The sequence below is a fragment of the Megascapheus bottae genome, chromosome 6 (assembly GCF_031878675.1).
Source record: "Megascapheus bottae isolate mThoBot1 chromosome 6, mThoBot2.hap1, whole genome shotgun sequence".
In the NCBI taxonomy this organism is placed as follows: Eukaryota; Metazoa; Chordata; class Mammalia; order Rodentia; family Geomyidae; genus Megascapheus; species Megascapheus bottae.
The window spans coordinates 5,346,377-5,364,850 of NC_143514.1; the positions used below are offsets into that span (position 1 = coordinate 5,346,377).

The following is an 18,474-nucleotide window of genomic DNA, read 5'->3' on the forward strand; positions in this document are numbered from 1 at the left end:
CGAGCAACAGAAAAGTGTGACCTCAGCCCACTAACCTCGGCTCCAATTACCCATTTATGTCCTCCAATGAGGCTCCGGGGACTCATTGCTCTTGCAATTAGATTCGATAACACAAGTTATTTGCACGTGGCACCATGTAAGCTGTAAGGGAGGGAGCTGTGAAGGCATGTGGACCACAGTGCCTTGGGAAAAGAGTTTGGAGAATCAGAGACTCATTGGGTAGAGAGGACAGGGGAATTTTAAAGGTGCCACTGGTGTGTGTGTGTGTGTGTGTGTGTGTGTGTGTGTGTGTGTGTAAATGACTGTGTTCAGGGCCTGAAGACTGTCATTTTGCTGCTGAGTGCCAAGAGAGAAAGTCAACACCTGTTTCTCTGTGGGACCCTGCTCATACTGGCAAATTTTCCTTGTGTGGTAGTAGGTTCTAGCAGTCCTGATATGGCATCTTCCCCACTAATTGAAGGGGACAGGATAGGGAAGGGTTTCTCCAAAAGAAAATAAGCTGTCCCAAAAGTTGATGGTTAGATTAACTCTGAAAGCCCTTTTAAAGTTGACCAAAGTTGCTAGAGGTTTGGAAGAAAGAGGGATACTGGAAAATTGGAGGTTCAGATCTAACTACAATTTGACTTTTTAAGGTCTCTGTATGTGTGTGTGTGTGTGTGTGTGTGTGTGTGTGTGTGTGTGTGTGTGTGTTCTGGTACAAGGATTTGAACTCAGGACCTTGTGCTCTCATTTAGGTTTTTTGCTCAAGGCTAGCGCTCACTACCTCTGGCTTCTTGGTAGTCCATTGGAGATAAGAGTCTCACTGTCTTTCCTGCATGAGCTGGCTTTGAATCATAATCCTCAGATCTCAGCCTCCACAGCTGGTAGATTACAGACATGAGGGACCAGTGCCTGACTCTAGTGGCTTTTATAAACTAGCTTTCTCTTAGTTAGCAATGTTTCCAGGTACCTTATTTTGTGGAGAAGCTGAGATGTAGGCATAAAACCATAGTGTGAGAACACGCACAAGCCTTTCAATGGTTTCACATGCTGAACTATGTCCCAGTGGTGGTTAATGACAACAGGGAGGAGACTGGTGGTGTATTGTGTTATATTGTCTTGTCTTTTGCGGCTCCATGCATAACCAGTCCTTGCACCAACCAGCGTTCACATTGCCCTCCTGTCTCATATCCATCCCAAGGTGTGTGTGTAAGCATGCACACACAGGCAACCAGTGCTAGGACTAGAATTTAGGATCTTGACCTCTTTCTTGTTTTTTTTTTTTTGTTTAGGGTTGGCTCTTTATTACTTGAGCCATACCTCTGCTTCCAGCTTATTGCCTGTTAATTGGAGAAAAGAATCTCTTGGACTTGTCTGCCTTGGCTAGACTCAAACCAAGATCCTTAGATCTCAGCCTCCTGAGTAGCTGGGATTACAGGTGTGAGTCACCAGTGCCTAGCTAAAGGATACACACACACACACACACACACACACACACACATTTTATAGTTAAGGAAACTGAGGTACATAGAGGTTATGTTACCCAATGTCACCCAGTTAGTAAGTGACAGTCAAGACTTAAACTCAGCTCTATGGGCCTAGAAACTACTCAGGAAAAAAATAGAGGAACTCAGGTAAAGAATCAAGAGTCTTTAGTTTGATTTTTTCTAGGACTTTTGCCTCTCCCCATATGGCAGTTTGTCCCTATGTTTTTCCCTCCTCTTTATGATCCTAAGCTTATTCACTCATGGAAGATCTAGCCTATAGAAACAACTTACAGAGTGTTGGAATGTTTGTGACTTGCACTTTATGTGGAAGATGCACATCAGGTGATAGGTGTAAACCAAGAAACATCGTGGGAGAATTCGATCACAGTACACTGTGTGCCTGGATGAAAAATCACCATGAATGAATGAATGAATCCCTTCCCCTTGGGTGCTTAAGTTACTGGGTTGGGAGAAGATGGTGGAGGAGAGAAATGCCCACAGTTTCTGAATTTGTCACGTAATCTAACAAAACTTTACTGGTTCAGTTCTACTGGGAGACCTGAATGCTTTTGTGGCAAGAACAGAGATGAGTTTTACAGTTGGCTAAGACTTTTCATCCTAGCTCTACTGCTTACTAATTTGGGCTGCTGTGATCATGTTACTTAAATTCTCTGAATTTGAATTTCCTTAAATGTAATTTGCAGAAAATGACTACTGCCAGGTGCCAGTGGCTCATGCCTGTAATCTAGCCACTTAGGAAACTGGGATCTGAGAATTGCGATTCAAAACCAGATAAGGGTCTGTTCATTAACTACCAAAAAGGCAGTAGTAAAGGTGTAGCTCAAAAGAGCTTGGAGTGAAAACCTGATGGGACAGCGCCATCCGCTGAGTTCAAGTCTCATTACTGGAATTAAGAAAAAATCCTAATGGGCAGAGTTAGAAATTGGAATAGCTGACTGAAACAAAAATATGTCTATATCTACATCTATCTTTCTCTATAGGTACACATACATAAGAAGCCCTATATGTAATGAGGCCCCTCACCTACAGCCTGCACACAGCAGGTGCTGTCTTCTTAGAGAAGAGACAGATCATGCTGGATGGTGAACACCTCTTCTCCCCTCCCCTCCCATGTCCTCCCCTCCCCTTCCCTCTCCTCCCATTCCCTCTCCCCCCCTTTCCTCCCCTCTCCCTTTCCCTTTTGACTTTACTTTCAGAGGTTAAGTTCTTTTATGCTTCAGGTAATGCCTGGTGTCTACTCTGGATGCTGGATGGCTGGGATTTTGTGAACATATTCCTCTGAAGCTTTGTGGGTGCTCAGCTCACTGATGTGGGTGCAGTGGAGGTGCATGTATACTTTTTTTTTGCCAGTCCTGGGGCTTGTAGTAGAGTCTGAGCCCTGTCCTTGGGCTTTCTCAAGGCTAGAGCTCTACCACTTGAGCCACAGCACCACTTCCAGCTTTTTTCTATACATGTGGTAACAAGGAATCGAACCTGGGTCTTTGTGCATGCTAGGCAAGCACTATACCATTAGGCCGAATTCCCAGTCTGTGTGTGTGTGTGTGTGTGTGTGTGTGTGTGTGTGTCGGTACTGAGAGCTCAGGACCTGGGCACTGTCCCTTAGCTATTTTGCTCAAGGCTGGATCTCTATCCCTTGAATCACACCTCCACTTCTGGCTTTTTATGGCTCATTGAAGATAAGTGTCTCACACACTTTTCAGTCTTGGAACCACAGATCTTCAGATCTCAGCCGCAGGAGTAGCTAAGATTGCAGACAGGAACCATGGGCACCCAGCTTAGAACATTTCTTTTTCTTAGGACAATCTCACTGAGCAAGGCCAATTTTCTGTCAGTTTCTTAGGGCAATGGTGACATGGGGACACCGAGAGACTCAGCAGAATGAAGAGTGGACAGGAAAAGAGGTGAGGAGGCAATGCCCCAGGCAGCAGCTTCCCCGCCCCTGGCGGCGGGGCGGGGGGGGGGGGGGGGGGGGGGGGGACCACGAGCGTCAAACCTCAAGAACCACTGTGAGAAGGGCAGGAGACTGGGGAAGGACAGCACTGGAAGGGAGGAGGGAGGACAGGCTGCAGAGGTGGGAAGGAAGCAGAAAACTTGATGAATGCAGCAGGTCCTAAGCACAAAGGGTAGTTGGGAGGGACTCAGAGGGGGAAAGGGGTGGGGAGAGAAAGGGGAGGAAGAAGTGGGCGGAGGGAGGGCGACAGGGATTAAAAAGAGAGTGGCCGACAAACCACTGACAGCCTCAAGAGCAAAGAGCAGTGGGCAGTTGAGCAAGCACCCAGAGCCCAGAGAAGCAACAGAAGCTCCAGGGAGGAGGAAAAGAAGCAGGTAAGGGTGGCCTTGAACTTTTCAGAAGAGTGAATAGGATGTAACAGACAGAGACAGACAGAGACACAGACAGACAGAGAGACTTGACTTCCTCAGGGAGTAGCAGAGCAATGTTCTCTGTACCTGCCACCATGTGGCCTCTGGGCCAGCTCTGGATAGATTAAGGCGAGTGAGTGAATGAGATGTTTGCACTGTGGACTTCATCTCTAGGCAGCTGTAGAATTGGGAGTGGGGAGGGAGGGGAGGGGGATTCCTTGCAGTTATAGGGTGCTCTGGGAACGTTAGAACGGGGTCCCACTGTCTGTTGGCCAGCATTTTTGTGAAGAGAGAATTGGACCTTTAAAAACAAAAAATTAAAAAAAAACCACCCCAAACTCTGTTTTACGATGTTTTCTCTAGGCATGGAATCTTTTTAAAAATACTTTTCCATAGCATGGAGGAGAGTGTTTTGATTTTTTTTTCTTTTTCCCTTGGTAAGGCATGTCTGGTGGTTTAAAAATATTCTCTGCTTAGTTTTCTGAAGAGCATCACGTCCCACATTGCGGGGGGGGGGGGCAACCAATCTGGAATCTAGGCTTCCCCAGAGTCAGGCTGAGGAGACAGGCATCTAGGAGAGTATGCGGCAGGAGATGGAGAAGAACCAAGACATGGGCCATGAAACCTGGGCCAGGTCCCCTGGCTTGGCTGGCTGTGTGACTTTGAGCTGGATACTCTTCTCTCTGAGCCTCAATTTCGTCTTCTTGCAGCTGGAAATGAATCTAGCAGAAAAATCTCCTTGAAGGCATTCAATAGGACATTGCATGAGTTTACAGCTGTATGGGCTCAAATGCAATTCTAAAAGGAAGAGGGACCAAGGTTGAATAGCCCTTCCCTTTTCCCTTATGCCCCACTCCACCCAGTACCAGTACCTCATAATGGAGGCCTTTCTAATTCCTCTTTGCGTCATAATAGAGTCTCTTCTTCCTCTTTTTCTTCCTCTCTTCCTCCCCCTTCTCCTTTTCTACTTCCCCTTTTTCCTCCTCCTCCTCCTCCTCCTCCTCCTCCTCCTCCTCCTCCTCCTCCTCCTCCTTTCTCCTCTTTCATTCTTTCTTTCTGTGCTGGTCCAGAGACTTGGACTCAGGGCCTGGGTGCTGTCTCAGAGCTTTTCTGTTCATGGCTGAGTCACAGCTTCATGTCTGGCTTTTCAATGGTTAACTGGAGATAAGAGTCTCATAGACTTTGCTGCCTGAGCTGGCTTTGAACTATGAACATCAGATCTCAGCCTTCTGAGATTACAGGCATGAACTACTGGCACCTTACCGGTTCTTAGACCTCAGCATACCCTCCTGGAGGAGATTACCAAACCAAGGCTCTGCATACCAGGGTCCACTTAGCCTAAGAGAAGGGCAGTGTGCAGAGCACTGGACAGGGAGTCAGGAGATCTGGAATTGAAATCAACTGAGCAGAAAAGAAATGCAGACCAGTAGGTGAGGCTCGGGTCCTCTGTTGATGTGCCTGGAGGTGTGTGTAGGACAGAAGGCCTCCACTCCTCCATCCATTGCCCCTGTGCCTGAGTCACTACTCTCCAGAGACGGGAGTGAACTTCTCACCTTCCTGTCCAGTTCCCGGGGGCAGCAGAGCTGTTTGGAGCCTGCTCCTGGACTGTCCCTCTGAGCCTATGCAGACGCAGACCTGAGAAGGCCGGGAGCTGAGCATCCATCCTCCCTAGTGGAAAGAAAAGTCTCAGGGACTTGTTCTGCCTGGGCTGGCTTTGAAACTCCATCTTCACATCTCAGCCTCCTGAGTCTCTAGGATGGCAGGTGTGATTCACTGGGTACCCGTTTGAGCATTCATTTGAACATCTAATCAGTCCTGTGCTTTGGTCTGTATGGTATACCCACCTTCCTGCCTGTCCTCCTGGCAGAGGTTGGGCATAGGCCAGCAGCCACCATGGCTATGAGTTACCAACTGGTGCCAGCTGGCCTCATGGCTCCATTTTGGGCCCAATTAATGCAACTAGTCAGAATCCTGTATGTGGATTCCACAGGACAGAAATGGAAGGAATAGAAGATCTGCAGACTTCACTCAGGGCCTGTGAGGTGCAAGTCCAAGACCTTACCCAAGCAGGAGGGGACTTGCCCACAGGGCATTCTCAAAGCTTCCCCAACAACCAGTCTACCCCACCCCACCTGCCTGAAGGGTTGAGTTGGCCAAGAAGGAGAAGCATTTCTTTTCCAGAAAATCTTCTGGGCTCTTACAAAAGACATGGTCTTCCTCTCTATGGCTGGAAGAGGCTGGATCTTGGTCAGGACTGCCTGCTAACACTTTCTGAATCACTTGTTGCTGACGTATTAGCAAAGAACGGGCAAGGAAAAAGGCATTCATTCATTCATGTGAAGGGAAAGGATGTTGTAAGGTCTCTGAATCAAAGAGACTGACATGCCACCAAGGGCTCTCATAGCTTGAGCTAGTGCAAAACAAACCACCTGGGCTCTTCAGTCACATTTGCTTTGACATTTTGGCTGTGTTACTTAAGAGGACTTACTTTTCTCTCATCTTCTGTTTCTTCAGATGCTATTAAGAGGTTAATACCACTTTCCTATTAAGTTTGCTAGAGATGAAATAGACTTTTCCCTTCTCCTTCCCCACCTTCCCGGTAGTAGGGATTAAATAAACACCCTAACCATTGAGCTACACCCCCAGTCTGCTATTTTAAGTGCCAGCACATAGTAGGTGCTCACCTAGCAACAGAATAATAATGGAGACTTCAGATCACTTCAGCCCAAGTCTCTCTGGATTGTATCTCATTGGATGAAAAGGACTATCCACAGTGCAGGCTAGCTATGACATATAATTAATTCTGAACAAGTACTGATTCATTTTTATGACTACCACTCTTTTTTCTTCTTCTTTCTTTTCTTTTTCGGAACTATTTTTGCAGTCTTCTTAGCGAGGAGTCAGAAAATCAGACTCTGCATTCTGGCAAGGAGGGGTTTGAACTCGGGACCTCTCACACTTGTTTATCTTTATTCCTCAAGGCTGGCACTCTACCACTGAACCCACACGTTTAGTGGTTAATTGGACATGAGAATCCATGGATTTGTTTCCCTGGGGCTGGGTTTGTCTTCTGGGCCTGACTTCAAACTGTGATCCTCAGGTCTCAGTTTCCTGAGGCATGAGTCACTGTACTCTGCTACTAACTTGCCATATTATAATAATCAGTCAGTCACACACTCTGAACTTAAGAGCTTGACCCTCTCAGCCACTATCCGGCCACACATGTGTACTGACATCCAGGGGCAGGGAGGTCTCTTATGCAAACCCACAATGAACAGCTGGCATGAGAAAGAGCCTCTCGAAGCAAATGATAGCCCTGCATTGTCACAGGGGGAACCCAGAACTTACTCCTGACCAGAAAGTGCACGACTCGGAACTTTAGCACAGGGCACACAGGTGGCAGGCCAGCAGTCAATAAGTCTTCTCCCCCTTGGCGTCATCATCCTCCATATTTCTCTTCTACTTTGCTTTTGTGGAGGTGCTGTTGTGAAGGCACCCGGCTTCTTGAAGGGAGAAATCCTATCATGCACACTTGGGCCTAACAGCCTGAGTTAAAGACATGAAAGAAACAGGCACTGGTGGCTGGCGCCTGTAATCCTAGCTACTGAGAGCTGAGGAGCATGGCTCAAAAGCAGACCAGGCAGGAAAGTTTGTGAGATTCTTTATCTCCAATTAACCACCTGCAAACAAGAAGTAGAGCTGTGGGCCCAAGTGGTAAAGTGCTAGCCTTGAGCAAAAGAGCTCAGGGACAGTGCCCAGGCCCTACAACCAGAAAGAAAAGAAGACATGGTAGAGCTGGGCCCAGGTGGCACACATACCTGTAAGCCTAGCTACTCCAAAGGTTGAGATCTGAGAATCATGGCTCAAAGCCAATCCATACAGGAAAGTCTATGAGACTCTTATTTCTAATTAACCATCAAAAAGCTGGAAGTGAAGGTGTGGCTCAGGTGGTAGAGTGCTAACCTTGAGAGAAAGAGCTAAGGGACAATGCCCAGGTCCTGAGTTCAAGTCCTGCCATTTTGTCAGATGCCTTCCCTGGGCCAGGCACTGATCCAGGCATTTCCACATACATAGTCTTTAGTTCCCAAACATACCCCTAATTTTCTGAGATAGCGTGATCAGCCCTTAAAGTCACCCAACCAGAGGGTGTGGGGCCAGGCCCTCGCCTCACTATTCCTAGCAGTTCAGAGTCTTAGCATCTAGCTATGAGCATCTTTGCTGTTTTTGTTAGAATGTGACATCAGTGCATCACCAGAGCCCTCTGTCTGGCCAGCCGGGAGCCCAGCAGTAGACAGGGCCTCAGCCAACAGTACTGACTGGCTAAAAAAGGAAATCGCTTTCTATATGTGAATTCTGGCCAAATGGTGGCAGATGCTGAAGTCTGGGAGTCCTGACCCTGATGGTGAGGTCCCCAGTGCAGCATATGCTAAAGCTGGCCCGCCAGTACACCAGAAGCTAAAAGGAGGAAGCCCTGCAGCCTCTCCCATATGGCATCAGGAAAAGTGAGCAGAGCCCTGTTTACAAGTTGGGACTGGTGTTCTGGTCACAGGTTCACCAGCCAACCTTTCATCTCCTTTTCAGAGACACGGAGCGAATGTCGGCTTTGGAATGAGGCTGATCGGGTTCCTGTCACTTATTCACTAATTGTGAGACTTCTCATGAGTCATCTAACCTCAAGCCTCTATTTCATCTTCTGTAAAATAAGATAATACAGTTTCCCAGTGCACTTAATGGGAAGTGAAGAAGTATATCTGTGGCTGGGCAGGGTGGCTCACATCTATAATCCTAGCTATGAGGCTAGCCTAGATCCCTATTGAACAATAAAGCACTAGGTATGTGTCTGTCATCTCAGCTACCTGGGAAGTATAAATAAAAGAATCCAAGTGGCCAGTGGCTCACGCCTATCATCCTAGCTACTCAGGAGGCTGAGATCTGAGGATCATGGTTCTGAGCCAGCCTGGGCACCAAAGTCCAGGAGATTCTTATCTCCAATTAACCACCAGAAAACTGAAAGTGGTACTGTGGCTCAAAATGGTAGAGTACTAGCCTTGAGCTGAAGAGCTCAGGGGCAGTGCCGCGGTGCAGAGTTCAAGCCCCATCACCGACAAAAAAAAAATTAGGGTTTTCCTAATCAAAAGTAAATAGCAAAGAGGGTTGGAGGTGTGGCTCAAGTGGTAGAACACCTATCTTGCAAGTACAAGTCCTTTAGTCCAAACTCCAGTCCCGGAAAAAAAGAAAAGAAAAGAGTATAATCCTAAAGTACTTCTGGCTTTCAACCTAGTGTTTTTTCATAGTACTTCTTAACTTTCGTATCTTATATAAAACTACTATCTGAGCGGTCTCTAGCTTCTCCAATTCCCTTCCTTTCAATCCACATCTTACAAATACTTCCCAACACTTTAAGAAGAAAAGCAGGCCAGAGTTTGGCCTAGCGGTCGTGTGTTTACCTAGCATGCACGAAGCCCTGGGTTCGATTCATTGGTACCATATGCATAGAAAAAGCTGGAAGTGGTACTGTGGCTCTAGTGGTAGAGCTCTAGCCTGGAGAAAGCCCAAGACAATGCTCAGGCCCTGAGTTCAAGCCCCAGGATTGCCCCGCACCCCTACAAAAAAAAAAGAAAAAAAGAAAAAGAAATGCATTTATCAAGAATCACTTGCTTCCCTCTGTTGGCTTGTTTCTACCTTCCTGGCTTTGAGACAACTGTGTACTAGCGGTGTGTCAGTGAGTAGATGAATTTGTTCTCTGCCAGGGGCTTGAGCAAGAGGAAAACTAAGGGAAGTTATCTCACCCATCTGCCTCTTTCTTCTCTCTCATCTCTGTGGAGATCAAATTCAGGGACGCTGGTCCATAGTGGACTTCTGATTCTTTTTCTTTTTCTTTTGTTCCAGTATTGAGGTTTGACTTCAAACCTGGGCACTGTTTCTGAGCTTTACCTGCTCAAGGATGGCACTCTCTATTTTGAACCACACCTCCACTTCTGGCTTTTTGCTGATTAATTGGAGATAAGAGGCGAACTGACTTTCATGCCTGATCTGGCTTTGAACCAGGATCCTCAGATCTCAGCCTTCTGAGTAGGTAGGATCACAGGCGGGAGCCACAGGTGCCTGCCTTGCACTTCTAATTGTTAGAAAGTAGGAATTTACGTCCTGGTCATTTCTCCTGAGATTGATGTAGCTAGCCTAAACCTAAATCAGGGGAGAACTTTATATCCTTAATGTAAGGGCCTCTGATTGGCAAGAAGTTGCCAAATAAAAAAAGTCCAGATAGGTTGGGAGTTTGGCCTAGGGGTAGAGTGCTCGCCTCACATGCACAAAGACCTGGGTTCCATCCCTTGGTACCACATACACAGAAAAAAGTCAGAAGTGGCGTTGGGGCTCAAGTGGCAGAGTGCTAGCCTTGAGCAAAAGTGTCCAAGGACAGTGCCCAGGCCCTAAGTTCAAGTCCCAGGACGGGCTGAAAAACAAAAGGGGCAGACTTTGCTGCATGTGACCCATGGATTTGACTTCAGCTTTTATTCAAGTTTAACCTCTCTGGGTCTTGTAAAGGATGACAAAAGTTCTTGTTTCTTCAAGTTGTTTGTCAGAAAGAAATAAACAGAAATAAATGAACAAAAATATATGCATCCATATCTACACACACACACATACACACATACCACATATACGTACATATAAGCTTACAGAGTGCCTGGTACATAGGATCATCTTAATAAGTATTATTATTATCCTTATTTCATTTTTGGCAGGACTGGGCTTTGAACTTGACCTTGTACTTTCTACAAAGGTGGATGCTCTGCCACAGGAGCCATACCTTCAGTCTTTTGGGCTGTGGGTATTTTTGGCATGGACATTGATCTTTCTATTTGTGTTTCCTGGCATTACAGGGATGACAATGTATCAGTGGTCCTAGCCCGTGCATTGTCCCCGCAGCTTAGGATCACAGGCACATTTGCCCTATGAACAACTGTGGGTTGAGATACAGCCTCATGAATAGTTTTGCTTGAGCTGGCCTTGAACCATCATCCCCTAGTCTCTGCCTTCCAGGTAGCTAGGATTACAGGCTTGAGCCATTGTGTCAAGCTTTATCTTTTTATCGCCTGGATTCAAATTCTAGTTTGAATCAAATTCTGGATAAACTAGAAAATGTGGTTGAGATTCTCAAAGTCCAATAACAATTACTGAGGTAGCTGAAAATCAACATCCTTGTCGTGTACTTCTTTATGGATTCATAATCCATTTTAGCAAAAAAAAAAACCCTATTGGGTGAAGGGAAACCAGAAAAGTATGCATGGCTTGTATTCTTTATGGAGTCACTTGTTATGCCCAGCGTAGTGTAGGTACTTAGCAAATACCTTCTCCAGTGATCGGGACTGACGTGAATCTGTGCTGTAGGAATTATTGAAGAGGAGCCCTGGGACTCTTAAAGCTTTCTCTGCACTGAAGCAGCTGCTGAGAGCTCACACCTGTAACCTGTGCTACTCAGGAGGCTGAGAGCTGAGGAGCACAGTTCTAAGCCAGCCTGGGCAGGAAAGTTCATGAAACTCTTATCTCCACTTTACCACTAACAAGTTGGAAGTGGAGCTGGGCTCAAGTAGTAGAGCGCTAGCCTTCAGCACAAAATCTCAGGGACAGGCCTGGAGTTCCTGCTCCAGGACTGGCACAAACATAAATAAATGAATATAAAATAAAAGATTTCATTGAGAAACAAGTTTTTCTTACCATCTTCCTGTGCCATGTTCCACTGGAAGACCAACAGAACAATAGCACAGGCCCAGAGTATTGTTCTTATTACTATGAATAACCATCTTTATTGAGAAACAGAAGCCTCTTAGACACTGTCTAGAACATGTGTCATTTCCAGAATTAGATGCTATGGAATGGTCCTACAATCTAATTTTGACAAGCTTGGAGAAACCCCCTAAGCTGAGGGGAGACACATGAAGGAGTATAGTGATGGCCCCCACTGGACAACTTTAGCCCTGCTTAGCTGGCCAGAGGGAAGGAGGGCCTAGTGCTTGTCTCATGGTGTTCTGCACCCCTTAGTCATGGGATAGGGAGTCCTAAGCCAGCTTCTCAGGAGGCCCCATTTCTGATGAGAATCAGGGGCCCGCATGCCCCCTAGGTTTAGGACCAGCCTCAATCTGTGTGGGATTTGGTGTTCTGAGTGACCTTGACGCTCCTCCATCCATTGCTATTTATATAAAATCCATACCACCAGCTGCAAGGTCATAGTAAGACTTATATCCAGTGAACTAGCTAAAAGTCAGAAGTAGATCTGTGGCTCAAGTGGTAGAGCCTCAGCATTAGCCTTGAGTGAAAAAGCTAAGGGGCAATATAAGGCCCTGAGTTCAAGCACCAGGACACACACACACACACACACACACACACACACACACGCTCAGTAAATGTCTATGAAACTGAATCGAAGGATACGTTCGCATTTCTTTTCCTCAGCACTCCATACAGTGCAAAGCACAATAAAGAAGTGGAAGCTCACGCTTGTAATCCTAGCTCATCAGGAGGCTGAGATTGGGGGGGCCAAGGCCAGCCTGGCAGGAAAGTCTGTGAGACTCTTCCCCCCGCCCTGCCAAGTGCTCTCTTGGTTGCATAAAAGCTGACCTCATTACTCAACAGCTGAATCCCTTCTGATGCCACTCAGTGCTCTGGACTTAGCAGTTCATGAAATTCCAGGAGCAGAGACCTAAGAAATAATGACCCCCCCACCCCAGACAGGGAACTAGGGGAAAGCCCCAGTTCTGCTATTCATCTTTGTTTCTTTAACCAAATCATGTTTTCTATAAGGTTTCTTCTCCTCTGCAAAACAAGCGATAACAATTACTGCACAGCGATTAAAAAAAATCCACTCAGCAATAAAAACTGAATGTCTATAATTTCAGAGGTATTCAGTGTGTGTGTGTGTGTGTGTGTGTGTGTGTGTGTGTGTGTGTGTGTGCTGGTACAAGGGGTTAAACTTGTACTCTTTCTTGGCCTTTTCACTCAAGGCTGGCACTCTATCATTTTGAGGCAAACCTCCACTTTGGGATTTTTGCTGGTTAACTGGAGATAAAAGTCTCAGGTTTGTCTGTCTGGCCTGGCTTTGAACCAGGATCCAGACTTTGAACTAGGATCTCAGCCTCTTGAGTAGCTAATGTTAGAGGCATGAATGAGCCACCAGTATCCAGTTGAACTTCCTTCTTAATACACATTGCATTCTTATTACTATTAATAGTAATAGGCCCTGGGCTTGAGCTCAGGACCTGAGCACTGTCCTTGGACTTTCTCTAGGGTAGAGCTTTATCATTTGAGCCTCAGCACCACTTCTGGCTTTTTTCTACATATAGGGTACCGAGGAATCGAACCCAGGTCTTCATGCATGCTAGGCAAGCACTCTCCCAACTAGGTCAACCTCCCAGCCCATACACATCACTTCTGCCCTCATAGAAAAAAAAGAAGCAATTAAACCAGAGAATCCTTGTCTCTCTCCCTTCCTTCCACACTCCCAATGCCTAGCATGAGTCCTGGTACCTTAGAACCACCTCAAACCCTTATTAAGTCAATATATGAGCAAGGAAAGCTGTGACTCAAAGGGTAGAACATCAGCCTTGAGCAAAAACTAGGCTAAAGTGCAAGGCCCTGAGTTCTAGCCTCTGGACTGGCGTGTGTGTGTGTATGTGTGTGTGCGCGCACGCGTGCACGCGCGCGCACGCACACACACACACACACACACACACACACATGCCAGCATGCCAGGGAAGATTGCAACAAAGGCATGAGGAAATTACCATTGTATCTGAATGTTTTCATGGCACCAGAAGCTTCCTTTGCTCCTCCTTTGTGTTCTTCCAGCCAAGAAATCCACAAAGGAGTTCACATTCTATACACCCCATAAAACAGCGGAGCAACAACTCTGTTTTTCCATTTGTTTGTTTGTTTGTTTGTTTGTTGATGTTGTAAGTAGCCCAAGGGAGATAATGTCCTGGAAAACCAGCTTTAGTCACAGAACTGAGTGGCTGGTATTTTAACGTCCCTGACCTTGAAGGAAGGTCAGTAGGAAGTCATAAAGGAAAGGTCCTTCATTCTGTTTCCTCTGCAGGGTCCTGGAGGAGGGGCGGTCCTTTCTCAAGCCTACATCTCTTCAGCTCACGAGGATACTTCTCTCCTAGCAGTGTTTTTCTGCCTTTCCAAGCGGCTCTTTTCTTGCTGGGGAATCTGTGTCTCACACCTATAATCCTACTGAGATCTGAGATCTGCGAATCACTGTTCTAAGCCAGCCTGGGCAGGAAAGACTATGCTCTACATTCAAGTCCTAGGACTAGGACAATAAAACAAACAAACCAAAAAACCAAAAAACCCCAACCCCAAGATGCTCTTTTCTTGAACTTGTACTAGTCTCCTTGCAAATAGCATCGCTTGATCACAAGCCAGGTGGGCAGTGTTCAGGCTTCTTGGCAGACAGAAGTGGTACATTCTTTGTCTGGAGTTACTTTTATGCATCCCTGGAGACTTGCAAAAGATGAAAGACAGAGGGAGAAGATGAGGAGAAAGGTCTTCAGGGAGTAAGTGTGAAAAATTATCCCCACTCCTGGAGTAATGTAAGCTGTCACTTTCTCTATCTCTCTTTTTCCTTACTTCTTTTCTTTGTCTTCCTTTTAATTTCCATTTCTTCTTGTTTCTTTTTTCCCCTTTGCTTCCCCCCCTTTCCCTTTTCTTCGTTCTTTTCTTTTTTTCTTTTTTGGTCAGTCATGGAACTTGAACTCTGGGCCTGGACACCATTCCTGAACTCTTCAGCTCAAGGCTACCCCTTGAACCACAGCACCACTTCCGATTTTCTGGTGGTTAACTGGAGATAAGAGTCTCACAGACTTTAGTGCCTTGGATGGCTTTGAACTGTGATCCTCAGATCCCAGCCACCTGAGTAGCTAGGATTACAGGCATGAGTCACCATACCTGGCTCCTTTTCTTCTTTCTAATGCACTTTACTCAGACAGATGCGTATTTTCCTTTTCCTGAATCCATTCTTCCCTGTGAGTAATGGCTTTTATTCCATTTTTTTTTTAAATGTGGACCCTTGTATTCAGTGTTCCTTATCACCTCAAAGCATTCTGAGTTAACACCAGATACCAGTGTCTCGGGCCTGAAATCCTAGTTCACTTGGGAGGCTGAGATCAAAGGACTGAGGTTTGATGCCAGCTAAGGCATAAAAGTCTGTGAGAGTCTCATCAACAACTGACCACCAAAAAGCACACCAAAAGGCTGTGGTCTAAGTGGTAGAGGGTCAGCACTATGTTTAATGACCCCTCCCCCCAAAAAACACACCCGCACACATGCACACAAAGCACTTTGAGTTAAGTAATAGTTTCTTCATCCTTTTTCCCCAGGTAAGAGCAGTGAAATACAGATTTAATAATTTATTCACACTCAGAAGAGAGGAATAGAAGTTCAAACTGCACTTGCTCACCCTCTGTGTGTTCTCTTAAGGATGATGTGGGTTCTTCCGCTACATTCCCGGCCTCCTCCCTCTTGTCATCTCCCCTTTCTGGTTCTCTTCTTTCCATTTCTTCCTTCCTCTGTCTCCTCTTTGCTCTCAGATGTTCACATGGTTGGGTCACTGCCCATTTGACGATGTTGAACCCTGTGATCTACTGACAGTAGGTGACAGGGCATTGTCTGATCAGTTGTGTGTGTGTCCCTATGAGCTTCCCTCAGAGCCTCGCAATGCCCTTTAGCCTTTCCCAGTGGGGGCTGTTACTCTACCACTTGAGCCACACCTCCACTCCGGCCTTTTTGATGGCTCACCAGAGATAAACATCTCCCAGGATTTTCTTCTTGGGCTTGATCTGTAGCTGGATCCTCAGACCTTTGCCCCTGGAGTCAGGCCCCTGGGCCTGGCTTGCGATCTTGTGGTTGTCTTTTGAGTCCGGGGAGACGAGAGCGGGCTGTGGGTGTGCGGGGGGGAGAGGGGGGCACTCGGCTAATGGGGAGCGCGCCCCGACGTGGCCCTCTTCCTCTTCTTCCTGTCTCCCGCCCAGCAGAGGCGCCCGCAGCCGCCGCCCGGCGCCATGGGGGACTGGGGCTTCCTCGGGGAGTTCCTGGAGGAGGTTCACAAGCACTCGACGGTGATCGGCAAGGTGTGGCTCACGGTGCTCTTCATCTTCCGCATGCTGGTGCTGGGCACGGCGGCCGAGTCCTCCTGGGGCGACGAGCAGGCCGACTTCCGCTGCGACACGCTGCAGCCGGGCTGCGAGAACGTGTGCTACGACCAGGCCTTCCCCATCTCGCACATCCGCTACTGGGTGCTGCAGATCATCTTCGTGTCCACGCCCTCGCTCGTCTACATGGGCCACGCCGTGCACACGGTGCGCAGGCAGGAGAAGCAGCGGCGGCGCGAGGCCGCGGGGCCCGGCCCGAGCCCGGAGGCCGCCGAGAAGGCCCAGCTGGCCTGCTGGGAGGACGCGGCCGGCAGGGTCATCCTCCAGGGCGGCCTGCTGCACACCTACGTGTGCACGATCGTCCTCCGCACCGTCATGGAGGTGGCCTTCATCGCGGGCCAGTACCTGCTCTACGGCGTCTTCCTGGAGACCCTGCACGTGTGCCGCCGGAGCCCCTGTCCCCACCCGGTCAACTGCTACGTGTCCAGGCCCACGGAGAAGAACGTCTTCATCGTCTTCATGCTGGCCGTGGCCGCGCTCTCGCTCCTCCTCAGCCTGGCCGAGCTCGCTCACTTGGGCTGGAAGCAGGTCAAGCAGCGACTCGCCCGATACAGGTCGGGCGCGGCGGTGGCGGAGCGCGCGCGGCCCGGGCTGGGCGCGGCGGCCGAGTGCGGGCGGCCCGGGCCCGGCCCCAGCCGCACGCCGCCGCCCGACTTCCACCAGTGCCTGCAGGCCGGCCCCGGGGGCGGGGGCAAGCTCTCCGGCCCCTTCGCCCCCTTCGCCCCCGGCGTGCTCCCGCTGCAGGACCTGGACCACCCGGACGCCCAGCCCGGCGGGGACCCGGCCTCGGCCCCCGAGGAAGGCTTCCTCCACATGCATTACGCCCAGAAGCCGGAGCTGCCCAGCCAGGCCTCGCCCGGACCCCGCCAGCTGCCTGGGTACCAGGGCGACAAGCGGCGTCTCAGCAAGGCCAGCAGCAAGGCCAGATCGGATGACCTCTCCGTGTGACACCCCAGTGTGGGGTCAGCGAGGGAGACATGTGCCCCTCCGACACCCCCCAACCCCTTCTCGTGCTGACTGCTGTGATGGCCCTGGGTGCTAGGTGCTGGGTCCTTGGTATGGTGCATCAACATTGGGTGGAACCCCAGCTCTGAGGGCATAGCTAGCTAGCCAGAGATGGCGGCTCACGACTCTGCTTTCCTCTCCCTTCGCTGTGACTCATCTTTCAGATGAGTCATTGAGGAAGGGAAGGGAACCATAACAAAATCTGAAATGGGAAGGAGGGCCACAGAGATAGAATCCCAAGCCAAGGCGAGGGGCTCCCGCCTGTAATCCCAGCAATTCAGGAGGCTGAGATCTGAGAACCACGGTGCAAAGCCAGCTTGGGCAGACACATCTGAGAGACTCTTATCTCCACTTAACCACAAAACAAAAACAAAAAATGTGGAGTATGGCTCAAGGGGTAGAATGTCAGCCTTGAGCAAAAATGGCAATCAAGAGTGACCTCTGAGTTCAAGTGCCAGCCTCCATTTTACAAGGGTGTTGGTAGGTCTCTTTGGCAAATGTTTTGCTGGCAATGGCACAGCCTTCTCTTTTGCCCAGATGGACACCCAGCTGATGACGGTGCCACCCACTCCAGGAGTGGCTGTACACTCAAACGCCTCTGGCACTCCTGCTACCTCCACCACCCTGTGGCTTCTTTACCGTTCAGTCCAGCAGGAGAGAAGCCATCCATGGATGTCTCTAAAGACCTCTTCACCAGAATGCCAAGAAGCCATTGTCCTCTCTCCCATCCTGACCAGATCACAGGCCACCAGAGCTGTTGGCATTTCCCCCTAGGGACTTACAAAAACAGACAGCCTTGTGCTGCTCAGGTTTCCCCCTTGGGGAAAAACAATTCTGCTGTGATGATGAAAATTAAAAGGAGAAAAGACACTTCTGTTTGTTTCTCTTACTGACTGCCAACTGAGAATGCCAAGAGGGAGTGGTAATGCCAGTTACTCGAAATCTTCCCCCCCCCCACTCCCTAGAGGCATCAGCAGAGGCATAAAAGCAGGAAGGGAAGGGAATCTCCAGCTTTTTTTTTTTTTTGCAAGGTCTTTATTTAAAGCACGCAGAGATTTGTATATCTCCATGGAGCCTCTAATGAAAATGCTAGGTGGAAATGCAAAAAAGATCAACCTTCCCCAAGGACTGGCTTGGTGTCTCTACCAAATGGATCCATAGTGGGTGTCTGCCATTTTGGATACAGATAAAACATGCTCAGAAATTGGCTACTGAAACTACTAGAGAGACATTATTATACTTTTTTAAAAAAAAATTCGTGTGTGTGTGTGTGTGTGTGTGTGTGTGTGTGTGTGTGTGTGTAAGGGCTACTGGGGTGGTAAGAGTCCTGAACTAGGGAACCAGAATCTTGTGTCTTCCTGCCTCTTCTCCAGTTGTCTGGCAGAGAGGTTGAGCTTTGCTGTCTTAGTATG

General features: G+C 48.3%; 1 protein-coding gene across 2 annotated transcripts; it reads left to right on the plus strand.

Moving 5' to 3' along the window:
• The first annotated feature begins 3,704 nt into the window (after nucleotides 1-3,704).
• Nucleotides 3,705-17,212, plus strand: Gja5 (gap junction protein alpha 5). 2 transcript variants are annotated; one of them, XM_090334160.1, is made up of 2 exons: nucleotides 3,705-3,812; nucleotides 15,878-17,212. In XM_090334160.1, the coding sequence occupies exon 2, from the start codon at nucleotides 15,908-15,910 to the stop codon at nucleotides 17,003-17,005; it is 1,098 nt and encodes a 365-aa protein (XP_090190286.1). In that variant the 5' UTR covers nucleotides 3,705-3,812; nucleotides 15,878-15,907; the 3' UTR covers nucleotides 17,006-17,212. The 2 variants fall into 2 exon arrangements, with proteins under 2 accessions (XP_090190286.1, XP_090190285.1); XM_090334159.1 differs by having other exon boundaries at nucleotides 15,881-17,212.
• The last annotated feature ends 1,262 nt before the right edge of the window (nucleotides 17,213-18,474 follow it).